This window comes from Jatropha curcas, chromosome 11, assembly GCF_041381405.1.
Source record: "Jatropha curcas cultivar XTBG-Jc1 chromosome 11, XTBG_Jcur_1.0, whole genome shotgun sequence".
Lineage (NCBI taxonomy): Eukaryota > Viridiplantae > Streptophyta > Magnoliopsida > Malpighiales > Euphorbiaceae > Jatropha > Jatropha curcas.
Window position 1 is genome coordinate 11,801,473 of NC_143161.1, and position 25,754 is coordinate 11,827,226.

General features: G+C 35.1%; 1 protein-coding gene and 1 pseudogene across 6 annotated transcripts; one reads left to right on the plus strand and one right to left on the minus strand.

The window, feature by feature from the left end:
• Positions 1-272: 272 nt before the first annotated feature.
• On the minus strand, positions 273-23,896 carry CSTF77 (Tetratricopeptide repeat (TPR)-like superfamily protein). 6 transcript variants are annotated; one of them, XM_020679978.2, is made up of 23 exons: positions 23,428-23,895; positions 23,274-23,348; positions 22,951-23,013; positions 21,696-21,805; positions 20,493-20,593; positions 18,093-18,154; positions 17,797-17,937; positions 17,521-17,649; positions 16,758-16,804; positions 15,741-15,804; positions 11,166-11,286; positions 10,900-10,958; positions 10,750-10,818; positions 8,931-9,071; positions 8,457-8,521; positions 7,401-7,461; positions 6,454-6,513; positions 5,253-5,405; positions 2,884-2,950; positions 2,660-2,761; positions 1,937-2,113; positions 1,207-1,428; positions 273-695 (listed from the first exon to the last, which is right to left on the minus strand). In XM_020679978.2, exons 1-23 carry the CDS (start codon positions 23,455-23,457, stop codon positions 532-534), a joined length of 2,283 nt encoding a protein of 760 aa, XP_020535637.1. In that variant the 5' UTR covers positions 23,458-23,895; the 3' UTR covers positions 273-531. The 6 variants fall into 6 exon arrangements, 5 of the variants coding, with proteins under 5 accessions (XP_020535637.1, XP_020535636.1, XP_012074241.1 ...); XM_020679977.2 differs by having other exon boundaries at positions 7,401-7,497; positions 23,428-23,894; XM_012218851.4 differs by having other exon boundaries at positions 1,937-2,110; positions 7,401-7,497; positions 23,428-23,892.
• Positions 14,687-15,377, plus strand: LOC149492580 (mitogen-activated protein kinase kinase kinase 20 pseudogene; annotated as a pseudogene).
• Positions 23,897-25,754: the final 1,858 nt, after the last annotated feature.

Below are 25,754 nucleotides of genomic sequence, written 5' to 3' on the forward strand. Positions count from 1 at the left end.
ATTGCATTTCTACCTCCACTTACAAGTGCATGAAAACCATATCTCGCACTCCTAGGTTGCCTTCATTAACAGCCACATCTTGTGCTCTTTTTTCAATTACGTTAATAGATTTTTGGCCCTACCCTAAACCCTGCAGAAGTCCTCTGATATATCTGAACTTTCATTTTTTTGCAATTAAAACCAAATCAAACCAAATTGCTTCAATTCAATTTTGGAAAGTATTCGATTGGGTTTGTTTACATAAAAAAATTAAAAAAAAAAAAAAATCAATCTAATCATTTAAAGCTGGTTCATCAATTTTAATCAAAACGACAAAATATTCACCTCTAATTATTTGTCAAACACTGCGACTTGGGATTAGCATTTTAAGCCAACCTTAAAACTTTACAATGGAAACTAAAACTGTAATACACCAGTAAAAGACAAACATATATTTAAATGAATATTTGAACTAAATATCACTACAAAAAACTCTTTTTAAGTACATTAGCCATTTACAAAAGAATTATGGCAAAGAACCCAAGAAAAGTATCAGCCAGTGCTACCAGATAGATCTCCAGATAGCGCACTTCCATAGGATGCTGATCCTGTTTGAGAAACAGTACCTACACGCGATTTCTGAATTTGTCTAATTCTGAAAACATCTCGCGGTAGTGGCTGGCTCTGAACCGTTGCAGTTTCATCCTCCTCTTGCCCTATAATGATAGCAACACGTCAAATGAAATCCCAGAAAAAAAAAAAAATGGCTGCCAACCAATTCGAAAATATAATTATGCAAAAGAATTTCACATGTTCAACTCTAATAGGCTTAGTGTGCTCATTTTAAGGTGTACAAAATCATTTAAAGCTTGTAACATTTTACGGCAGCAACATCAGTGAAACTAAATAGGCTCTTTACACCTCTCTCTAACCATGACACCGCCCACGTGGCAGTACCAAAAGATTACACCGAGCATGACAATTCAAAACAAAGTTAATGTGCAACACAGGATGGCCAAGGCTGCATTAACATGCTAAAGGACTAAAATTGTTTTTATTAAATTGCAAGTCAAATGGTTTGCACCGACGTCCAAATTTCTAAGCATTTTAGGTCTAACAGAAAGTAATTCCTAAAACAAAGTGACAGAGAATAGAGATGCATGTGATTTGATTTCAAAATCAATGCATAAAAACGATTAACCATGGTTTTGAATAAGAGGAACATACTGTCTACGCCCTTCCTTTTTCCAGATTGTCTATCCCTAGATTGTTGGAACGATGAACCACTAAGGACTGGACGAGACTTGCTTGAACCAGAAAGGTCACTTGTAGCAGGAGCAGGACCAGCTGGTAATGGAACAGCGGAAGTACCTAACTTTCCCATCTGCCCAGTTGGTATGTCGCTCTGCAAACAAATTGATAATATAATATCCACATTTGGTGTCGGACCTAGAAATATTCAAGGACAATCATTAGCAACCAAAGAATATATTTAATCCAGCAACAGCACTGGGTATTTATGTCATAACTTCTGATACACCATTACTATCATTTGAAATCACATAAATTTGATACCAGGAGAACATAATTCAAGCACACTCAATTCGTTATGCAACAGCATAGGAATTAGAGTTGGAAACTATATTAGACTCTTTGCATAAATAGAAATTTCTGAAATTTGTAGTTTACAGCAATACAGTTTCAATAAATAAGAAATATTTGAAAAGCTCCACATCATTTTACAACATTAAGGTCATGTCTTCTGGAATTACTAGAACTTTTTTCTCATCTCAACAAAAACAACGCATAGATTCATAAAGATAAAACAAGCAGTAGCAATATAAGTTGCTTATCATCTCACTCTCATCATTTGAAAATATTTCAATTAGAAAATTATCAACCCAAAATTTCATCAGTTAGAATTTTAGGCATAGCAGATACGGAAGTTTGAGGTTACCTTCAACTGTAGGCAAGTTTGCTAAAAATGATCTCAATGTGGCTGGTGTTGCTTTCAATATTTCATCAAATGCATTGGTTGCTTCAGAACCTACCAACCCAATGATGGGATTAATTGATGGGCTAGAAGCAGTACCAGATCCAGGCGCTGTCGTGCTTGTAGAAGTTCCAGTCTCTGCTGTCAAAAAAGATCGTAAATTAGCATATAGTTAATGAAAGATTATATGTGCCTGTGGCTCCATTATTTTTGGTAGATTACAAGTGTAACATCTTACAGTACTGAATCATCTACATTTTGGGACAAATGAACTGTAACATTAAAGAATACTATGTATTAACCCGACTCTTATCGAAGGATATTGAACTGCAATATGAGGCAGGCTCTCAATGAGGGTGGAAAATGTTGTATAGTTAAAGCGCATTTTGCATTTTAGTTGGAGCCGTGCTTATTATTTTCTATTTCTTAAATAACTGGGTGTACCTATTTTATTCACAATCATTTTGCTGCCATGACTAGACACGTGACCAGTTTTATTTGTTATGTTTCACTAAACACCACATTTAAAGAATATCCATAGAGCTCCTCGGAGTCCCATTGAAAATCAATAAACTTCCCTAGATTAATTATAATTAAACTTTGAGCAAGAAAACATAAAAGTCCCAAAATGAATTGTAGCATTCAAATTACTTATAGGTGAACTATGATGAGATCAAAGTTGCATACCTTGCTTTTGCTTTGGCTCATAAATCACCATACAAGAAGTATCTGGATAAATGATTTTTGCGGATATAGATGAATTGTTTGCTGCACTTGTATTGACCTTATCTACATAAAAAGACAACACAAAAATTAATCCAGTTTTTGGGATTAAAAAAAAGAGAAAGATACAAGAAAGGAGAGATGGAAGAATTATGCAAAGTTTCTGGGGATAAAAAAGCAATTAGTACCTACAATCCCAAGTCCATTAGAAACAGCAGACTTCTCCGTTTTCTTACTAGTATTTTTAGCAAGCCACTGAAAAAGAAACATAACAAACACTGAAAAACAACAATCCAAAAACAGAATTTTGTTAACTGAAAAAGCATTCAATCAAAGTTTAGAATTCTTCTACACATGTTTATCCATACTTCTAAATTCAAAAATAAAAAATGCAGATATAACTTGTAAGCAAACAAAACAGTAACATTTTTTTTAATACAAGAAGTATTATTACATTTATGCTTAAACTCAAAGCAATATAAATTGCTTCTGCAATATTTTGGCCATAATGTCCAAGAAGCACCTCGCTAAAGCATACATGGAAGTGCTTTCCAAAAAGCAATTGTAATAACTATTCAGAAAACCCCAAATTGACTATTGAGCTATTGAATTTCCCTAGTCAAAATCAAGTCTTGTTTTATCAGAGTCATCTTCCAGATGCCTCTTTACTTTTCAACTGTAAAAAGTATTACAGGTGATTCTGGTTCTGTTCATGGATTTTGTTCCATATCAAACAATTATACTAAGGCTTTGTTTGTTATATCATTATAATGGGTGGCAGTGATGCCAGCCTAAGTATGTCATGAAACAAGAACAAATCCTCCACTGATAGTGCACTGGTGATACTCTTAATCTTTTTTAGTGTTAATGACCCATGAACCAATTGTCAGTAGCACTTTTGAGTCATGCACATTACAAGTATAAACTAGGAGCATCCCATCATGACTAAGAATCTAGCCAAGTGACAGAAACAATGGCAGTGAGTTTGGGTGAAAATTATCCAGCAACAATCTTCACTTCTTCAGCAGCACATCGATCAACAAACACTAACCTCACATTGGACATGAGTGGCTTAGGCTTCTTCCAAAAAATTATGACACCACGAACTTATCACCCAAAAATGCTACATGAAGTTGCTTGTGGGAACATTTAACTAACAAATATATCATGCATGATTCCCACTAAACTAGTAATGTGCTATATCACCCGACTTAGAAGTTTAGCTAGAATCACTTTGCCAATGACCTAAAAAAATCAAAAGGATCCCATGCTGTAGTGTTGATGTGGGATGTGGATTGTGACAACAAAACACCAGATCTGATTCATAGATGCATTGAAAAATTCTGCCTTAAAATATTTAATAATTTGTAACAAAAATCAAACATGAACTCCCCAAATTGCCTATAGATTTAGCACAAGGGACTTCAATAAACATGTATCAATTCGAAAGTGTCAGAAGATTACATGCACAAGTTCTTGAAGTGTTTTCTTTGTTCTCTTTCAACTTAAAAGCACTCCCATTATAGTCAACAAAAAGAAACCTCCGAAATCCTCCTTTTACTGTTATCCAAAAGAGGCATTTCTGCCCAAGAGACCTTATTTCTGTGTAAAAGTCTGCCAAAGTATATTCATTTCTAGTTGATCTTTCTATTTGTAGGACTCCAGTTTGAAAAATATCATACTTTTAGCTCCTTGAGAACTGAAATATTGTTGTTCTAGGACTTCAGAATTGAAGATCTATCTCAAAAGTTGCATTTTTCATGTTCCCTTTGGGTAACTAGAGGAGTTACAACAATCAATTAGAGGGTTATCATAATAATTAACAGGTAAACTCTATGAATCCATCATGTAACAGGCAAAGTAAGCAGCAGGGGAGCTAAATGCCAAGGCATTGATAAAGCTTTATGACGATACAAGCATAAAATCTTATTTCTATTATTCATCTCCTGTATATCTAACACGTACAAAGATACAAAAGGATTGATGAAAAATTTGCATATTCTGCAGAAAAATTATAATAATAAGGCCCTTAACCATGATGGTGCAACCTGAACTGGGTAATAACAGAAACTTGCAGACAATTTTAACCTTCAGAAACTTCACAGAAGTAACTGTTCTTAATTCTCAAACTTGTACCCTAGGACTGCAAGTCCAAGACTTTTACCATTGCACCGACCAATGGCCCATGACATCCTTGTTCACGGGTTGGCATTCCCTTGTGCTTTAGTTAGTTCACCATTGGCATATTCTACAGAAATATTATAATAAGAAAGCCATTACCCATCATTGTGTGAACTGAACTGGGTAATAACACAGAAGTTGCAGAAATTTTAACCTTCAGCAACTTCACAGGAAGTATCTATTTTTAATCCTCAAATTTCTATCCTTGTCAATGCAAGTCCAAGACTTCTACTATTGCACTGACCAACAGCCCACAACATCCTTGTTCATGGGTTGGTATCCCCTTGTTGTGCTTTAGTTTAATTCACCCCTTTTCTATCAGAACCACATAAATGCATGTCATACTTTTAAGGGAAAAAAAAATTATCAAAGATACCTCTTGTCGAGATAGATGATCCAAATCCTTGGAAGAGCATGGCCAAAGATCCATGAAACTATACCGTGACGCAACATCTTGCAACGAACTCTCTAATGCCAATGCTCCATCTTCACCTGTCCTAGAAAGAGCTTCTTTCCTTCGCTGCTCAACCTACATTATACCATTAATACTTAATGCTAAACTCTCATAGAAGAAAACATGATGCACAAACACATAAACAGAGAGAGAGAGAAAGATCATGAAATTTTTCAATTGATTTCTTTCAATTATGATACATATCTCTTGTCCTGAATCCTTCACTGATCAGCAGGTGGCTCCGTAATTCATGTCTGTTTAGATTCCCATGTCCATGTAATATTGTGGCAGAGTAAACTATGGAAACCCCTCCTTTAAGATATATTAAACCCCCACTATTTTCTTAATAATAAATTTAAACTCACAGTCCAAAGATTTCATTATGCTGAAATTGTCAGTCAATATAATGAAAAGGTACATGTCACTAAAAATATCTATCGAGTCAGGCTTGTGATCATATGGATTGTGATCATCACAAGTAACAAGTTATAACACAAGGTAAATGTTATATTCCTGAAAGGGCTAGACTAGTCTCACATTAGCAAGTAGGATCACCAACCATGCATTGCAGAAGAGAACAGAAAATGACAGAGTATAATCTATTAAGAAATTAATAGAATTGCATGAATCGATGCATCTTGTATATTATTAAATTAGTTGGTAGCATATGAACACAGAATGCTATGGAATCAATGGATGAGCATAAACTCCACTACAACATTGCTAATTGGAATGGTGGAGATATCCCTCAGTAAAAGGAGATGTGAAAATTACAAAACAGTCCGGTATGGAAAATTGAGGGGAGTCTAAGGAATCCTAATAGAACTCATATTAATTAGCAGCTAGAACTCAGGAACCAGAATCAATAATGAAGGATGTAGTTGGCGAAGGGGTTTGGATGGTTTTATAGAGATTCCCCTCGAAAGCAACCTAACAATAAAAAGGAACCAAAAGGACACCTCTCTAGGGTCTTGGGATATTTTAGTTCTGACCAAAGAAAAGGTGATGTAATACCTGGTTTTTATTATCATTCTATGGAAGAGCGCTAGTTATGGTACAAACCTTAGGAAGAATTAAATGTTAAAAAGTGCCATTCATCATTCTAGCCAAAAATAAATGCTACCTTCAACATGCTAGCTAGATCTCCATAAGTTTGCTCAAATTGAGTAAATCGTTTCCAGACCTGAACAAGCATTTGGAAGAACATCAATTAAATAGTTGAATGATACATATATATATATATATATATATATATATATATATATATATGGAAGAATGTAACACAACTTAAAAATAATAAATAAAGAATCAGGATCATTTGACATTGCCCTATAAAACCCCATGGGCAAGCTAGATGGACTCAACAAGTACAAGGATTAGATAAAGGCAAGCATCTATTTTAGGAATGGATGGCAACAGAGCAAGCTGGAGGCAGGTTTGGCACTAACTAGCCCCACCCTAATAGTAATTGAGGCGGGGCCGGGGCTTGTATTCCCAATTTTAACTTTTTAGTTAATTTTATATTATTAAAAAATATATCTTAATTGAATGTAAGTAAATTTGATATATTTATTATTAAATATGTATACTTATATCAAATATTTTAATGTTATTGTCAACATTATATAATAATACTAAATTTTTATTAAAACAAAATTTGTTTGCATTTATAAAACATTTAAAATATGGTATAAAAATACATATTTTGAATCAGATTCAGGTTGGGTGGGGAATTGAAGCAGGCAACCAAAAACCACCCTTGCACCAGTATCATTGATGGGGCAGGGACAAACAGCCCCGCTTGGGCTGGGCACAGGTTCCTCAGTGTGGGGCAAAATCTCCATCTCTATCTAATTTCATGACTTGTCAAAATCTCCATAATTGGATATGGATGTGGGCAACAAATTATTACAATGCTTTCTGTCAAACCTCCACTTCTCATTTGATACAACACTTTACAAACTTCGTTTAATTCATTTTCATGCCATAATGATAAGCATTTGCTGTTTATATTATAACCAAACTATTATCCTCATTAGATAATAGAAAAGGAAATAGGAGCTACTGAACCTCAACAGATTCCTCTGGTGGCAGTGAGCTCAACGCCCTCTCAAATAAAGCACGGATGTTCCTGTCATCATTCAAACGAGACAAGAAATCTGCATATCTGGACCATCAAGAGGAAAATTGATAATTGAGAAACCATATCACAAGAAAATTACGAAAAATCTATCTATCCTCTGGTATTGCAGTTCCCTTTACATAATCATATATATACATATGCATGATATGAACATGTGTGAAGGCATACAGTTGCATTTGGAGGGGGAAAAAAATAGGAAAAGTTACAGTACGGTCCCTGTGATCTAGGAAATACAATTAATCAGTCCTTGTGTTTTAGGAAATAGACTAAATTCCCTTATAGTTTACTTTCGTCAAACCATAAGGTCCTTCTATCCAATTTGTGTACCTTTTCCATTATGTGCCTTATGAAATGATGAAACTATCCTTTTATCTCTTCTCACCATTGATATATTTTAAAAAACACAGGGACAAATCAGTTGTATTTCTTAAACCAAAAGGACCGTATTGTAATTTTTCTGGTATAAAATTTTAATCTCTCCTTTGACATCTTAATTTTCTTGTTGACTTAACAAAAAAGATACAAAAATTAGACAGAAATACCTAGTAGTGTAATGGAAGCAAGACGTAGAGACAAATTGGTATATTTTTAAAAACATAGGGATGGACTCGCTGTATTTCGCGAACCACAGGGACTACTGTAATTTTCCAAAAAAAAAAAAATTCAACATTATGGTTTACATTTTTATACATAGAAATTGATGAGCTTTATTACTTAGATGTATTTAGATGAACGTCTTAATAAAAATCATTCCAAACAACAAACAGTGTCTACAATTACATTCATTATTAAAATAGACAAAACCTAAATTAATAAGGGATACATATATAACTCACATGTGAATCCCCAAGAATGATTGCCATTAGCAATTGCATGAACATGAGCTCTTAACAGAAAAATTTAAGTTTGAAAAAAGGAGAGGAAAGACAAATGTTCCTCCTTTTCTCCTATGTATAATTTTTGACAGGAGGATCTGAACTCACTCGAGAATATATACAGGCTCATGCATAAATCGCTTCAATCCTGCTTCAAAAACATTGTGTGCCATCTGCATGATGCACCACAAGAGATGAGTTCAACTGATCCTATTCAGCTTTGTTTTCGTTTTAATTTTAAAAAAAAAAAAAAGGAAAAGGTATATTTGTAAAGGGAGAAAAGAAGAAATAAAAAAAAATGGGCCAAAAGAAATCCTTCTTTCAAATAAAGAAAAAAAAAACACCAGAAAAACAAACCAACTAAATAATACCCTCAACTAAAGACACTCCTGTCGAATTCTCTGAAGCAGAAACCATAAAGACCAGAGGCTATTTCGTTTAGCATAAATTTACAGATTGCTAAGAGTGACAGATAATCTAAATATAGTTTCTGACAGTATAAACAATACTATTGACATAAGCAGCAACATATAACAAGCTATTATATAGAGTTTTAAGACACTCCACTTACAAGATGAATACCTTTGGATCCTTGTCCAGACAAAATGCCATTAGCGCATAAGCAACATACACATGATATGTGCAGTTTGGGGATTTGCGAGCATCTAGGAAGTATTTGCGTGCTGCTTCTACCCCTTCATTTCTTCTAAGAAAGCGAATAAACTGCAGCATGGAACATCATAGAAAAAAAAATGATGCAGCCTGATATCTAGTGTAAAATTTGCTAAAATAGAAGCTTTCTTTTAAAGGTACAAATTAATAACAGGAAGACAACCCAAACAACCAAACAAGAAAAGAAAAGATAAGAGAAAATATGGGGACATTCACCTTTTTGAAATGTTCGACCCTTTCCTATCTGACATGTTGAGTAATTTGTGATCTATGTTTATAGTTTTACCTTTACAAAATGCTGGAAGGCACCATGGAGGTGCAATCCAAGTAGCAAAGTAACACAAATTATATATAAAAAGGAGAATAAAAAAAAAGTGCAAGAGTAAAAGTATCAATGATTTTTCTCTAAATCAAATGTCCTAAACCAGTCTCTGGTGAGTGCAGAGAGACAGTTCCTCTTCTTATCCAGATGCCCTCCAGTTTCATTACCTTGAAAATGACAAAAACTAACAAGAGGGATTAAGAGAGAAATTTTTTCCCATATGACAAGATATATTCCTTCCAGCCCACACTTATTTTGTAATAAGCCTTCTGGTACCCATAAAAAATACCAACTGCTGAAAAAAGCAAGCTTTCTTATCCTCTTGAGAAACTGCAACTCAACAGCAAAAAGTCAACTGTTTCAGCATCATATTCATCATCCACTACCCTGTCCTTGCTTTGTTCACTTGTGAACCTCCTTTTCACCAAAATCCTCACTACCAAATGAGCAACTTCTCTAATCTTCCAGACTTATTCCAAACGAAAACCGTCCAACTCCTTCCAAGGCCTTTTAGCAAGATCCTAAACAAGAATTTGCCCTGAAACAGCCATTCCATATAGATCCATTTATGTCTGTCCTCACTACTTGATCAGTTATGTTCACAATCACAACTACGTCCTGTTCAACCTTCCCAATAACAGATGGGGAATTTCAGAGAATTAAATGGCAAAACTGAAGAATATACTGTATTAATTTCTCAATCCAAAAAGCTACAAGATGACTGGAAAATTCTGGAAACTTGAACCAGCTACTAACAGAAAAAAAAAAAAAAAAAGAAAATGATAAATGACTGATAGAATCAGCCCCCAGGCCACAGCCCGTGCAGATAATTCTGCCCTACAATAGTTGGTTGTCCAAAGATGCCTTTCTCACTCCTTGATTCCCCCTATAAAGATCACAGCTCTAACTAACTTGTATGACGTGGCTTATTTCCTTGTTCCCCAATCTTGCTAGTCTTAGCTGTCTTCCCTCTTCTAGAATATACCAAATAGGGCCCTGGGCCTGATAGAGCAGTATTTGCATCACTCTCTCTCTCTCTCTGAGCAGCATCCAAGGTAATGGAGCGGAAGAGAAGAGGATAGAGAGGACAGTAGCCTCTAAATCAAATAACAAAAAGTCCATTATCAAAAACCTAAGGAAAACAACTAAGCTATGCACGCATTTGTATAGATTTCATAATCAATGCATTCCTAACAAGATTAGGAATCCCAAATAGAAATATTCTAATCCTACTCCTACAAATATAAATCCAAAGCTAAGAAAATTCTGAACATTGCCTAGACTGCATCGCAAGTATAATCAGTATCTTTTCTTGACATTTTCATATGCAAGAGAAAGCAGTACAGCATAAAGATACCAAGGACACAATGACAGAATTATTAAAAAAAAACACCCAAAAGCCATTACCTGTATATGTGCCAGTGCCGTTGTATTAACGCCATCACCCAAAAGACACTCATATATTTTCTTTGCAGGCTGCATGAAAGAAGGGAGCACCTCAGACCGAAAGGAAGAAAACTGACAAAAAATAGAGGAAGAATTGCAGATTTCTCATACCTGGATTGCTCCACGTGATTCCTCTAACTCAGCATAAGCATACTTTAGCATTTCTGAATCTGGTGGTGAAGCAGAGAGAGAAAGAGACAAACGAGTATAAGAAAGGGAGAAAATAAATTTTCCAATCAATGGGAATTGTAGTTTACATCCCTCTTTGTTGATAATGAAGCCAATTATAACATTACCAAGAAAGTAAAATTAATATAAACAATGGACTTGAAAAGTTTGGAAACTTTGTCAAAAGGCAGAAGTAGAAATAAAATTACCTGGAAGAGCCTTCAAAGCCCGCTGAAATACTTTGATTGCAGCATCTATAGAGCCATTTTTTGTGTGCCAAGTAGCATAGTCATACCATATATCAGGATAATGGTATAAATACATCAGGCACTGGATAACATTAGAATGCAGTAAGCAATTCATTATTTAGTGTGATGGTGAACAGTGAATCATGATATAGACTAATTTGTTCTTTCATGATAATAGGATTCAATATTTAAGAAAAGCGTAATTTCAGAAGCCACACAGAAATCTTAATGGAAAACCATAGAAATATTTTAAGGTTTAAAAACCATGATTATCAGTTTACTATCAATTCAAACAGTAGAAAACCCCCTTTTACGGCTGGCAATGAAATGCAACTCAGTTGCAAAGGAAAGTTCATGCCATTTTTCTATTAAAGGTTAAATTTGGCACTACATGCAAAAATGAGTACAGTTACACAGACATGGCGTCCATATATGTCCAAAGTCTGTACGAACTCAAACAAAAATGGCAGGGATTTGCAAAGTGCCCAATCTGAAAATGATTTTAAATCACAAAAGCTTTCAGTCACATGATACAGAGGTGACAATTCATGAAGCCCCTCAACTAGAAAATTTTTGTTGTTTCTCTTCAACTATAATTAATTCACATGCTTTTAATAAAAAAATATATATCACAGGGAGCCTTCTATTTAGGGAGTTTTATTTAGTATTTGACTGTTATGTTTTTCTCATGTGTAGCTAACAAGGTGGTTATTAGTGGGCAGCTCTTAAGCTCCATTACTGTAGTGGGTAATAACCTTGCCTTTGCTTTTGAATTCAGTTAAGGTTGTGCGTTAATGAAACAATTAAGCAGAATTTTAAAAAAAATAAGAACTAAGAGATTGTAGGGTTCTATCATAACAAGCCCTAATTCTATCTACAAGTTCAATCAAATAGACCAAAACTTGATCTAATCAGATAATATATATACATCTGTTGAGAGATTATATTGTACTTGTATTTCTTGTATCTCATCAATCGATTACATAGGTCAATATATAAGGAATTCCTATGCTTCCTAGCTATTTAGGAATACAAATCATAAACTAATTAGGAATCTAACTCCTAATAAAACTCTATCTACAACTAATCCTTAACACTCCCCCTCAAGTTGGAGCATAGATGTTAATCATGCTCAACTTGTTACAAACTACTACTTTCAGCAAAGCACAATACCATACTCAGCAACTGTACCCACTTCATTATAGCAATATAGAATCCCAAACCAAATAGTAGCAGAATTAAGACAACACACTTAGGTTGTTGAAACAAATCTCACTGAACCAGAAAACAACTCATGGGGCTGTTTCAAGCTTCCATAATCAATGCCTCAAAGAGGAAGCCCGGTAGCGCAGATATTCAGAAACGCAGCAAAGGAAAATCTGGCAAATGTAGCACACCACTGAAGGCCAAGAACACAATGCAACTCACTGGGGTTGCACTGCTCTCGACAAAGGAGAAGGTTCAAAAGCAGAATACCTGTAACTGCAGTAAAGGTGCAGTACTAAACCCTAATGCAAAAATGAATCACTAGAAAATCACCGAAAATTACCTAAACCAATTGTCACAGCAAAGGAAAAATATTTTTCCTCAGCAAATTAAAGCAACAGCAGTGGCAGAGGACTGTTCGACACAGTTGCAACAGAATCGCAGCAAACAAACCTATTGAATAAGCCCAAGAATGACGATGCAACTCACTGGGTTGCACGTCTCTCTTCAAGCCAACGTCGGAGAGAGGAACCGGAGTGAAAAAGACCATTGTTCATGAGTGGTGGCCATTCGCTTGGAATCTGGCGACCGGATTCTGGGGAGTAGCTGATCGGCGGCTGGAGAATATCCTGGGGTGGGCGGTGAGGCAAAATACTAACCCTAGAAAGGCTTCCTAGGGTGGCAGTGGCTTCTCGTAAGGGAACTTTCGGGAAATTTCTTTTTTTTTTTTTTTTTTTTTCCTTTTCCAAAGGAAGGCTCTGATACCATGTTGAGAGATTATATTGTAATTGTATTTCTTGTATCTCATCAATCGATTATATAGGTCTATATATGAGGAATTCTATGCTACCTAGCTATTTAGGAATACAAATCATAAACTAATTAGGAATCTAACTCCTAATAGAACTCTATTTACAACTAATCCTTAACAACATCAAATAAAAGATTTGTGTTTTCTTTGGGCATACGGAATAAGACAAGAGCATCAAACACGTAACACATAGTGTTATATTATACTATACACTAAAATGATAGAAAAAATCACTGTTCATGAGAACAGTAATTTTTCCTTCCTTTTTGACAATTCCAACCCACTCCTCCTTTCAAAGGTGATGTTCCTAAGCCAACCAGCTCATCAACTAATAGAGTTCTTGCTGGAAAGCCCTTTCTCTACACGTGGCTAAAAGGTTCAGTTCACGCAATTAACTTACTCTTTGCATTGTAGATGTCACTATACAAAGGCAATTTCTAAATTTAATTTTCCTTTTTATTTTATAAAAGTAAAGCCCGATAAGAGTTTACGTAATTGGACTTTGTAATTTTAGATGTACAATTATAAATTTTAAAACGAAAAATACACTGACGTCTCAAAAATTGTAGTGTAATTAACACTTGCGTTCCTCTACTTTGGTGAAATAGCTTTGAGAAGGAGTGGCCAAATTCCGATTTTTGGAACCGGAACCATAACCGGGAGGTTGCGGTTCGGTTCCGGCTCTAAGTTTTTTAGAATCGTGAATCGGCAGTTCTAAGAACCGGCCGGAACCGAAGGTTTTGACAACCGGCGGTTCCAACACAGTTTTTTTATTTTTTCAAAAATTTTTATCAAAATTTCCAAATTAACCATCCTAACAACTATAAACGGCTATATAACGTCTAGTTATGTTAAGAGTATTTGTGTAAGTTAGATTTTTTGGTTTTAAAATTATGCGAACCGCCCGAAAAACCAATGAGAACCGTCTGGAACTATCGGTTTTGAAACCGTTAAGAAACATAAACTGGAACCATAACCGGCCGGTTCCAAACTGAAACCATCAGTTTTCGATTCAATTCCGGTTCCACATTATTTGGAATCGGAACCATGGCCACCCCTAGCTTTGAGGATCCTAACTTATGCCTCCGTCTCATTATGAAGTCCCTCCATCCAAAAAGTGGTCGATTTTCCATCTAAGCCATTTGAAAAGTCCAAATTACCCCTTATTCAACTTCTTTACTAGCTTATCCAAATTACCTAGTGAGACACAGGCAATGCCATTTGAGTCTAGGATTTCAAAGGCAGCAGTAGCTAGAGTACTGCCGGTGTATCAAGTGGTAATAATGGGTGTGGGACTATGAGTGGCGCTGCAACAGCAGGTACATCATCACGTGGATGTTGATGTAACGATAGGGTCATGATCATCTGCAACAGAAGCCCCTTCCCAGTGCCAATTGATGCAATCTGCAACCAAGTTCCTAGAATCATGTGAGTCAACTCAGCGTCCAATTCCATCCTCCTCTTTTCTGCCTCCCACCACAAAGTCTCCCTTGCCCTGATCATCTCCATCTCCGCCAGCTCCATTCTCGCTAGAGAATCGAGAAGACTTGATGACCTCAACTTCAAAATCCGGCTGTTGTTTAACGGACTCGGAGATTAAACATTTCACAATATCGACACTAAAGGGTCTTTATGATATTCATGCAAAAGAGTTTTTCCACTGCAACATAAAGCTTCAAAACTTATTGTTGTTTGATAATGGTTAAGTGAAACTTGTGGATTTTGGATTATCCAAAAAAAAAAAAAAAAAAAAAAAAAAACAGAGGAAAAACGGGGGAGAATGGAAATTCGAGGAACTCCTCTGTATATGTCACTGGAAAGTCAACAAGAATGACCATGTGGTATTTGGGCTCTTGGTGTGCTTTGGTTGAGATGGTGACAGGAAACTAGCATGGAATTGCAAGAAAGAAATCAACGTAGCAGCTTTGTTGATTCAACTTGGATTAGGAGATGAATTGCCAGAAATTCCTCAAGAATTGTCTAAAGAAGGAAAAGATTTTCTATCAAAGTGCTTTACTAGAGATCCTAAGTCAATATAAACGGCTAAGATGTTATTAGATCATTCTTTTGTTGCTGATAACAAAAACAACAATACTGTTACATTGAAGAGCAGAGAAGAAGATCACCGAAATGTCCTTCTGAATCACAATGAGTAGAGATTTGGGGATTTTGAAGTTGGGGTTATCAAGTCTTCCATTTATATTATACTCATTAAGGGTAGAAATGGTATTTCAGAAATAATTTTCATGGATAATTTCTACTTTTCTTTGGCAATGCAAAAGGAGCTTAATTTGGACAGAGGGACTCCATAATGAGACGGATACATAAGTTATGGCCCTTAGAAAAAGGATTTAAAATTTCCGTACAATGATAAAGAAGTATATGTAATAGACCAAACACAATAATTTAATAGCTTTAAGAGGGATATTGTTTTAATTTTAGAAATTAGAAGGCACAAAAATTTTTGTTGGCAGAAAAGGGGAAGAAACAATAAATATATAGAAGCAATTTTAACTTACCTGCTCATAGGTGAATATAATTCGCTTATTGGAGGACACACTGTCTATCCTTTGGGGGTTTCCTCTAAAATAAAACAATTACATGGAATTATTTTGAAGTACTTTCTAGCCATAAATCAATATCGAAGTAATGAAAACTGCAGCAAACACCACCAAAACATATCACCCTGTCATCTAGTTGAATATGAATAAGCCATTTAATATGTCAATGCCATATCATTTTCCTTAACATAAACAGAATAGATAAAATTCAAACCCAGCTCTGAAACAACACTGGCAGCTATAAAATTAACCTATAAGTTTAGCAATAAATTAATATTAAGGATACTAGGTTTGCGCATCAAAATTTCCAATAGCAAATAGAAAGTACAACACAAATGTATGCCGCTTTTCATGTTTGTCTTATACATGCAGGTGCCAAGGTTTTGTATTGCGAAGTGCTGAAGAGATTATTCTAACTTTAATAACATTGCTATAACACGATCGATTGGGAAACGTCTCACATTTTTGAATGAGGTAAGATATCTCCTAATAGAATAAACACATATTCTCCTCTAGCATTGCACAATAGATTAGAAAATGCAACACAACTACAAATCAACCCAGCGAGAAAGCACATGTGCAGGAAGAACCGGTCTATATGATAAAATTATTAGGCTCTGAGACTATAATATTTTATGCCTTTAAGCTGTACATTACTGTTGGTACTCATGTATTAGGCAGTACTCATTCATTTTATCATCAAGGACTCGGCATTATGGTGGTCTTCAACTGCTCAAATTTTTATTTCCTTTTTATTTCTCATCAAACATATGGCTTAAGTTGTGCCATTCCAGCAGTCACTAAATCAACATGTTACCTAACTTTTGTAAGAAAAAGTAGTGAATAGAAAAGCAAGCATTTATCATTTTCATTTTCATCAAGGGGGAGGAGTGACAAGGAAATGAGGGGGATAGTTAACACTATCGGGATTAGGACAAAACAAAAACAAATTAATATAATAACCATGCCCCTTACTTTTCGAAAGCTAAAAATCTTTTCCAAGCCATCCATTGCAGTTCTTCCTGTAAGAGCAGGAACACAGATCAAACATCAAGCTAAAAGATTGAACTGAGAAAATCAGGATTAGTAAAAATAAAAACAAAGACAATTCTAATGCAGGAATCATTTTTCCAGTTCAACATATACCAGAAAGTAGGTGACTTATATATATGATGCAATAATATGAATGAACTCTAACCACATGATGCTTTTCAATAGGACATTTAAGGCAAGATTACCGATAAGCACTTTAGAGTTCAAACAAAAATCATATACTGGGTAAGCTAATGAAAGGGCAATAATCCCAATTACCTTGATTTAAAATCCTAGTTTCACACAACATTTTCCATGGAAAAATTTAAAGAGAGAGAACGAATTCTATGAACTACATAAGAGAGGGGGAAATTAATTCCCATAGGAAATTGGTGCTAAGTAAAGTTTCACTTCAAGATTTTAAGCACTTAGCTTTCCTTCCCAGACAACCATACTTTGTTGTTGTTAGTGAATGTTGATTACTAAGGCAAAATCAGTTATTGAAAAAAATAATTAAAAGACATAGGAAAAAAGAGAGATGAAAGTAATCTGCCATCTAGCTCATTCACAAGTCATATCTTTTTGTACCCACACACCAGTTGCATGTTATATACACAGAACAAGTAAATTTGTACACATTTGTGAACCAACAATCAGAGAGCATCAGAAAAGCAATATATCTTAATACAGATCATCAGGAAATTGCCTTGTAAGAGCCAGTTGGTGGTACAGCTAGCATATTCCAATCAATTTCATCAACATATTTCTTTCGCTCCCGATAGACAGCCCTGGCACTGTTATATTTTGGTTGATATTCAGATAACAATCCTTTGGCCTGGTTAAGACAATATAATCAGATTGCAGTAATACAACATGCATCCTCACACACTCACACAGGCACACACATTTGCACACATACTTGCATCCACATTTAAGGTGAAATGGTTTGCATGACAACTGTGAGCCACAACCATAATATTACCAGTTGCCGGCTAACAGAGTTTTCAAAATTCTCATAGTCCTTCCAGAGTTGCTCAACATGATGGGTAGGAGTGACAATAGCTTTCTGGTACACTTTTCGTACAGCAGTCATCCGTTGCGACTCCTCCTGTGCATTTAGAGCCTGCAAGATAATCTCACATTAAGAACAAAAAATGACGACAGATAATAAATTATTAAAGTTTTAAAACTAAAAGGTTAAACAATAGGAATATGCAGTCCCATCCATCTGTTTTCTGCCAAGAAAGATTAAGTACAAAACACAGATTAGAAACAAACCGGTAATGACTTTAGAAAGGTGATGTACTCCATCCATACAGGCCCAGATGCTACATCAGTTCCTGGTAGCACATGCATCAGATAAATGCTCGTCAAATTATTCCACATAATATTCCTGTCAAATGTATGCCTTCATAATGTTTACATGTACTTGCACAATCAGTACCCTTGTTGGGATATTTTAATTTGGGAAACCATTTGTTTCTCTGAAGGTCAAGCAGATATCATCTATTACCTTCAGGTAATCAGTCACATGAATTGTAATAAACACCTGTTTTTTAAGCACAGAGCTCAAGTACTGTAGCATAATCTAGCCAAAGGCTCTATTTCGGGGGAAGAAACAAAGCTAACTTCAAATGCTGAGTTCCATCTACATGAAACCACTAGTACAATAATTTTATTTTTTTCGGCTTGATACTAATATTATATGCAATTTTCATGTTCTAATATAGGCCAACACCCCAGGTGCCACAAATGTTTTCTGAAAAACAAAAACTCTAGCCAACATATCCCAAGCTAGAAACCATATCCTTAAATAGCCAAGTATTAGACCATTGTCTTTTAGGCATTTCGTCATTATATAAGTGGTTCAGGGTTTCAGTCACTTGAAATCTTTCTCGAAAGTGAATATAAATCCTGTTGCAATCATACGAGATTTATATTTAAAGCCAAAGACGATATTTGATAACCAAATCCTACAATCAGGATTAACATCTCAAGCTCTCTGGGCAGTACAGACAATTTCTAAACACGTAAGTAACACCTTTCATTTTTGCCACACAAGGAATTCAAAATGTTTAATAAGATATTTGTATTTGAATCACTTGAATCAAACCTAAGTATCAATTCTACAACTAATAAATTATATTCTTGGTAGAAATGTCTAGATAACATCCATTTCCAGGGTGAACTAAATGTGACCTTATGATATAAATAACAGAGTAATTCATTTAAAATACCCTAAACTTTGTGAGTTGTAATAATTACACCCCATTTTGACCTTAACCCCCTCCACACCCTAATTTCAAACATTTGTTATAATTCTACCCTAATCTAAAATCAAGGTTTAAAAAATGAATTTAATAATAGTGATGTGGGTCCCATGACTGACTCAAGAGTTAAACTAACCCAAATGTGGTTAACCAAAACGCAGCGTTTTTGTTTATGTTGATAAAACCCAATCATGAGCCTCCCCAATGAACAAAACTCGATCCCTAATTCCCTTAACCTGATTTCTCAATCTCGCGTGCAAAGAAGAATACCAGGACTGATCCACGAACACCATCTCAGGTCAAGGAAAGATTGCAGACCCATGGTGAATAAATAGAGACTTCTATTTAAATTCTTCTTCCCTTTTTCTTCACTTTTTATGTTAATCCTTCTTGTATCACATTTCTATAGTGACTCTACAACTCTCTATCGCTCTCTCTCCTTTCCTTATTAAACCCATTAAAAGGAAATTGGAGGTGACTGAAACTTTGATAATAATCAGTAGCCTAGACAAGAAATTTTGGTTCTTTTAAAAATAAGGTCTGATATGTTTTGAGATTTCAGTATTAAGGATCTTTGTGGAAAGAGAATTCCAGGTAATTAATTTTCATTAATAATTAATAAATAAATTTCCTTTCCTTGATTTTAATTTTAATTTCATTTCTTCTTTTTTTTTTTTTTTTTTTTGGAGATTTGCAACTGAAACTACGCAATGTCTATTTTTTTTTTTCTTTTTGGGGTTATTTTTTCTTTTAGCCGTTTTACAGTTTGTGCACTCTTAACAAAGTGATTACTTTTTTTATCTTAACAACTAACAAAGACAATACCTTTTTACTTTTTCCTTTCTCTTTTTTAAGTTTCATTTTGAGGAATTGCAAATTTCACATTTTTATTATCTGGGTTTTGTTTTGTTTCATTGATTAGTTCAGGCACAATTGAAATGCTCAATTGTATATTTCTTTCCATTCTAATAAAATACATTTGTATTTGTTGGTTCTGTTTTAATCTTAATCTTAGATGATTAAGGAGAAAGAAAACAAGTTTACAGCAAATAAAGAGATGATGTTCGTTGGTGAGAGGGGAAAGAGAAGCTAAAAGTTCATTGAAACAAAACAACAGTGAAACAAACCGTTTCACTCAATTTCAGCTGGGTTAGAGTTAACCAAGGGTCAGGTGTGGGTCCCAACTGTTCTATTTTTTTATTGCTTTTCAAAGCTCTAATTTTGATTCAGGGTAGAATTATAACAAATGTTTGAAATTAGGGTGTGGAGGGGGTTAAGGTCAAAATGGGGTGCAATTATTACAACTCACAAGGTTCAGGGTATTTTAAATGAATTACTCATAAATAACATGTCTAAATAAAAAATGAAAAGAGCATATTCAGATCAAAATTAAAGTGGGAAAACACACCAACATAACCAAGCATAAAATCAAAAGCTTTTCTTGTTTCTTCTTGTCCCTCTACACCCTTTTTGTCATTGACCTTTCTAATGAATCGAATGTAGCAACGCCTACAAAAACCAACAATTTTTATTTTAAAATAATACCTATTAATAGAAATTAAGGAAAATTTCAAAGAGGAGGATAAGATAACTTCCTCTGAACAATAAAAAAATGGCAAGTAATTTTCTAACCAGCACTCGTTAACTCTTATTGGATCTTATTGACGCCTCTGAAATAGAAATCCATAAAGAAGCCTAAAATACAAACTTGCCCCGCATATATTGTAAACTCAGAAATTAGCACTTCCAATGGGCAGTATCTTTTGTCCAGTCAAATACTCCTAACTACTAGAAAGCACAACACTGCAATATAGATAGCCTATAACTGTAAAAGCAAAATCAACTACGTGGCAATGTAAAATTACAAGGACAGAATTTCTAGAGATTGAAATCTAATTCATGGATTCCCACCAACACATTTGAAATTAAAGGACGAGTACTAAATTATTATATTTCAGCACTAGGTAGAGGTAAGCATATGCTTGATCACACTTCAACTTCAATGGACCATTACTCTACATAATTCCCATCCTCTTTTTACCTCAAAGATATTTCTTTTCTCCTCCTTTTTCTTACCGATGGAACTTTTCCTACAGTTTCTTTCTTGCTACTTTATTTCTTGACTTCTTTCCTACTGATTTCCAGTTTAGAGCTTCAGGACTTTATTTAGCTAGATTGGTTTTCTACTATCAAGGCAGGTTAGCTAATGTTATCACACTTAAAACAAAACGCCAAAGAGCAATTTATTTGCAGGTATTTTAAGAGCACCAACATAGCATCTAAATCTGTGAATTTTTAGGATTTCATGCAAACACAAAACCCAATGATAAACAGCCAAAAGATATAAGCTCAAAATGACTTCCAAGTTTCTTCTTTAAGCAACAATTCACCTGAATGACCGTACAAAATGTAGACTAGGCCACAACTCAAAAGTGCTCTATTATGTTTTGGAAGGAAGGCAGGAGTTGGGCAAATGCTGTCAGTTGTGGATTTGAGGTTGATTTTTCAATATTCTTTAAATTAAATAAACAAATAATTATCCACTGGAAACCACAGAAAATTTAGACAAATATTCAACAGTGAAATATTAACATATAAGGTAAATACATACCAAAGAGGAACATGAAGACAATTCAATAAGCACCGGCTAAATATCTGCTTTGTAGCATCATCATTGTTTACAGCCATAAAAGCCTCCACATATTGTTTCCAAAATTTTGCCTAGAGAAAGAGAGAAACCGCTTCAAATGGCATGCAATGTCTTAAAGACCCAGAGTCACAATTCATGCTAAAACAATTCAAAGAACCACAACAGATAGAGATGAGGTTATGTAAGCATGTTGACAATAAAAAGGGCAATGTTGTTAAGGACACAGGCACATCAAGGCACAATCGGTCCTGAAGCCAGAAGCACAAGGCATCTAGCCAGGCATATGCATAGTGAATAACAGGCGCATGCATATACATATATACATATATTTCCTAGTTGAATAATAAGATTTCAAATAGATACTAGTCACACTATATCTAAAAAATATAGAATGTACTATATAAACTAACTAAACAAATATTGAATAATTGGCAAATCATGTTCCATTATATTTTAGCAGCCACCATTTAAGCATCAAAAACAAAAGTCAAAACTTTGTTAGAAATTCTGAAAAATATAATTTTCACATGCATATAATGAGAAGAACAAACTGAATACTAATAAACGTCATTAACTTTTTCATATTAAAAGAACAACAAAAGATTCAATATAGAAGTGTATTAAGTCAAGTAATTCAAGATTAAATCATTGCATCAAACATAAATCTATAGTTCTTAAATCTAATCAATAATCAAGGTTAAACAAGAATTATAAGCATAGGAGGAGCACCATTTCCACAAATTATTTGGAACAGTAGGAATAAAAATTGATATAAAAAAAGTACAGGCATGCCTAGTTGAGACATAGACACTAGGCCTAGGTTTGACTCGGGCCTAGACGCCATCAACAACACTAAACAACAAACAGATCATGTATATTCTTTTCCAGTGCAAGTTTGTAAAAGAGTAACGACTGCTAAATATGGGATGGGACAAAATTATAAAATCAAGATGACATCATGAATGACATTTCATCAGAGTTATTACAGACTGTCTAACTTCTCAAGACAAGCAACTAATAGTAAATGCTCCACAGCAGGTTCTCTTCACATATAATACCAAACCCCGTAGTTGACATTGATAACCATAGAGCTATGCTAACTTTGGCTATCATGTAGTAGGAGAAGTGCATTGACAGTGATCAAAGAATAACTAACCATATTTTTAAGTAAAAATTCAATTTGAAAGGCCAAACACAATTACTAAAAGAAACTTACAGCCGTAGGAAACAATAACAGAAGTTGCTCATATACTGGTGCTGCCTGAGTAATGGGCAAATGCTGAAATTTTAAAATAAAAAATTAATAAAGGAAGAGAGATTAAAAACCAATACTTACACCTACCCGACTTGCATCATGATGTATTGTGATGACAATTGTAAAATACTAAAACATCAAACTGAAAAGCTAAAAGTCAATACATTTGAAGAAGTAAAATATTTTTTCGGGCACAATCCAGGTGAGTAAACAGCCGTACCAACACCCCTCCCTTCCAAAAAAAAAAGAAGAAGAAGAAGAAGAAACTACTGCTAATACAAAACCTGTGCGTTATTGGCTATAATTTCTGCTGCTTCGACATTGTATTTATCAACCATTCCACTATCAGTTGTTTGGTCCTTGAAGTAAATAAAAATTTTGACATAAATAACGAATAAAAGAAGTGAAGCGTGATCAGTACAAAAGATATCGACATACCTTCGTCTCATCTCCACCAGGATTCTCCATTTTATTGAAGCCAGTAACCAATTTTTAGGGTTTCAATTCTATTGTTTGACAGAAGCAAAACTACCTTCCAGAGAGGAGGGTTTTGCGGTCCAACAAGGCGTGGCACCAAATGGAATGAGAATAGGGATGGCCAAAGGCGATTCAGCTCCGTCCAAACGGAGAACTCGACGAGGTTCCCGGCGACGTAGAGCAGCGGCTTCGGGTAGGTTGTGGGCAGCAGCGAGTTGCTGAATGGCAACGCCACGAAGAGAGGAGAATTGGCAAATGCGAGAAAGAGAACAGTCTCGGCTGGATAACGAACGGCGCCCTTGTAGAAGAGGAAACAGCTGCTACGATGAACAGCTGTGGTGGGCTTCGTCGCCACGGAGGCGTTGCTGCTGCTGTCGTCCGCGGGCGAGAGTGGGGAAAGAGAGATAACTTGGGTTGACATGACTTTTCATCTTTTAAATTTTAAAGAAACGGTGTGTTTTGATTTGTTCAGAGCTTGATGTGTGGGGCCAGACCTTTCGTATTTTATTCTAGGGAAAATTAGAATTTTCTCCCCATATTTTTTGACAGGATATAACCTTATCCTTATATTTTTTTTTAGAAATACGTACTTTTTTTATCCCTAACTTTTGCTGTATCCTTCTATCCGAAATTAAGCCCTTTTACCATTAGAAACATAAAGAAAAAGGGCGATTAGAGGAGAGAGAATAAAGTTTGATCCCCAAAATAACTGTAATAGTTAGCACACGAAAGAAATAAGAAACCAAAAATAAAAAACTAACTTTGTTATTTTTTGTTTAAATTTTTAAGGTTTAGACTTTTGATAGGAGAATAGAAAAGGAAATTTCGAAATACTTTGTGTAAATACGGAAAGCAAACTTAAATTCGCATATCAAAGATCGTGAAGAACAAGAATAGATTGTATTACTATTGTCAAAGCAAAACATGTAAACTCATTTAAAAACCAAGTTATAATTACTATACCCACTTAGAGATATAGCAGGCAGACAAGTTAATCACAGAATTTTTTAAACTTAAACCGGAATTTTTAGACCAACTACAAAAGTTATCAAACTTAAATTGGGATTTTTAGAACAACTACAAAAATTATCATACTTAAATCGGGGTTTTCAAACCAACTATAGAAATTATCAGACTTGAATCCGAGTTTTCAAACCTATCAGACTTCTTTCAGGGCTATTTGCTAGGTCATAGGAGGTTTAGCTCCAAGCAGGACTAAAAACAGAGCATAAGGGCAACGTGATAATTTTCCCAAAATTCAGGGACCAAAAAGGTAAATTATCATTAGAATCCGACTGCGGCTGCCTACAAGGCCTAAGGAGATTGTGGTTTTGATCAGAACTGAAATCGGCTCTAAAATTCGAGATAAATAGATTATTGGGACCAAAACGTAATTTGCCCCGAGTTCAAGGATCGAATTGCAAAATTACCTACCTAGTCAACTTAAGGTCCTAGCATTGAGAATTTATTCTCCTATGGGTTACATATATCATTTAATGTTCAAAGCAGACTCTAATTCTAGCATGAGCACAATTAAGGACCAAATTGCAGAACACTAAAAGTTTAGGGGCTAATGAGAAAAATCTCGGACCCTAGCCGATGACTAAGATATGAGTGTCCCAATCCTTCAAGATGAAATCGGTGTTGCCAGAAGTTATGAGGGGTGCACGCCTCGGTTGTTGAGCCATCTCTACAAAAGAAATTGATAAAAGTTTTGAAATAGTAAGAAGAGAGAAATGGGCAAGTGTGAGCTCATAAAGCTCACCCTCTTTTATTTATAAGAAAAGGGGAAGACGAGCCTCGCCCCTGTTTAGAAGATCAAATCTTTTAGGACTCATCCGGATTCAGATTGAAGCACGGTCACAGTCAAAATGTTCGTGACAAAATCCCAAATACAGCGGTACCTTCTAATTCAACAGACAATTACAAAAGGAACACGAAAAATCAGGTGGGTCAGACCGGCTACAGAAAAATATTCTTGAAATCCAACGAGATTTGCACAGGATGTTCCAAACACTACCTCGATCTGCCAGCTATGGTTCTCAGACCAAAATTCTTTTCAGAAGCACTGAAATCGGAGTCCGAAAGATCGGGCCTTGATCAACTCTTATCTCTCGAAGGGGGCAAGTTGTTCATCATAATTTCAACACCAGACTCTAGGAAATTCCACCACGGTTCCAACAGCGTGAGAATTATCTTGATCGGGCATCATTTGAGCCTTGAACGGACCTCCGGAATCCTGTAAACCCTAAAACCAAAGGGTAGGGGCAAAATGGTAAAACGCCACG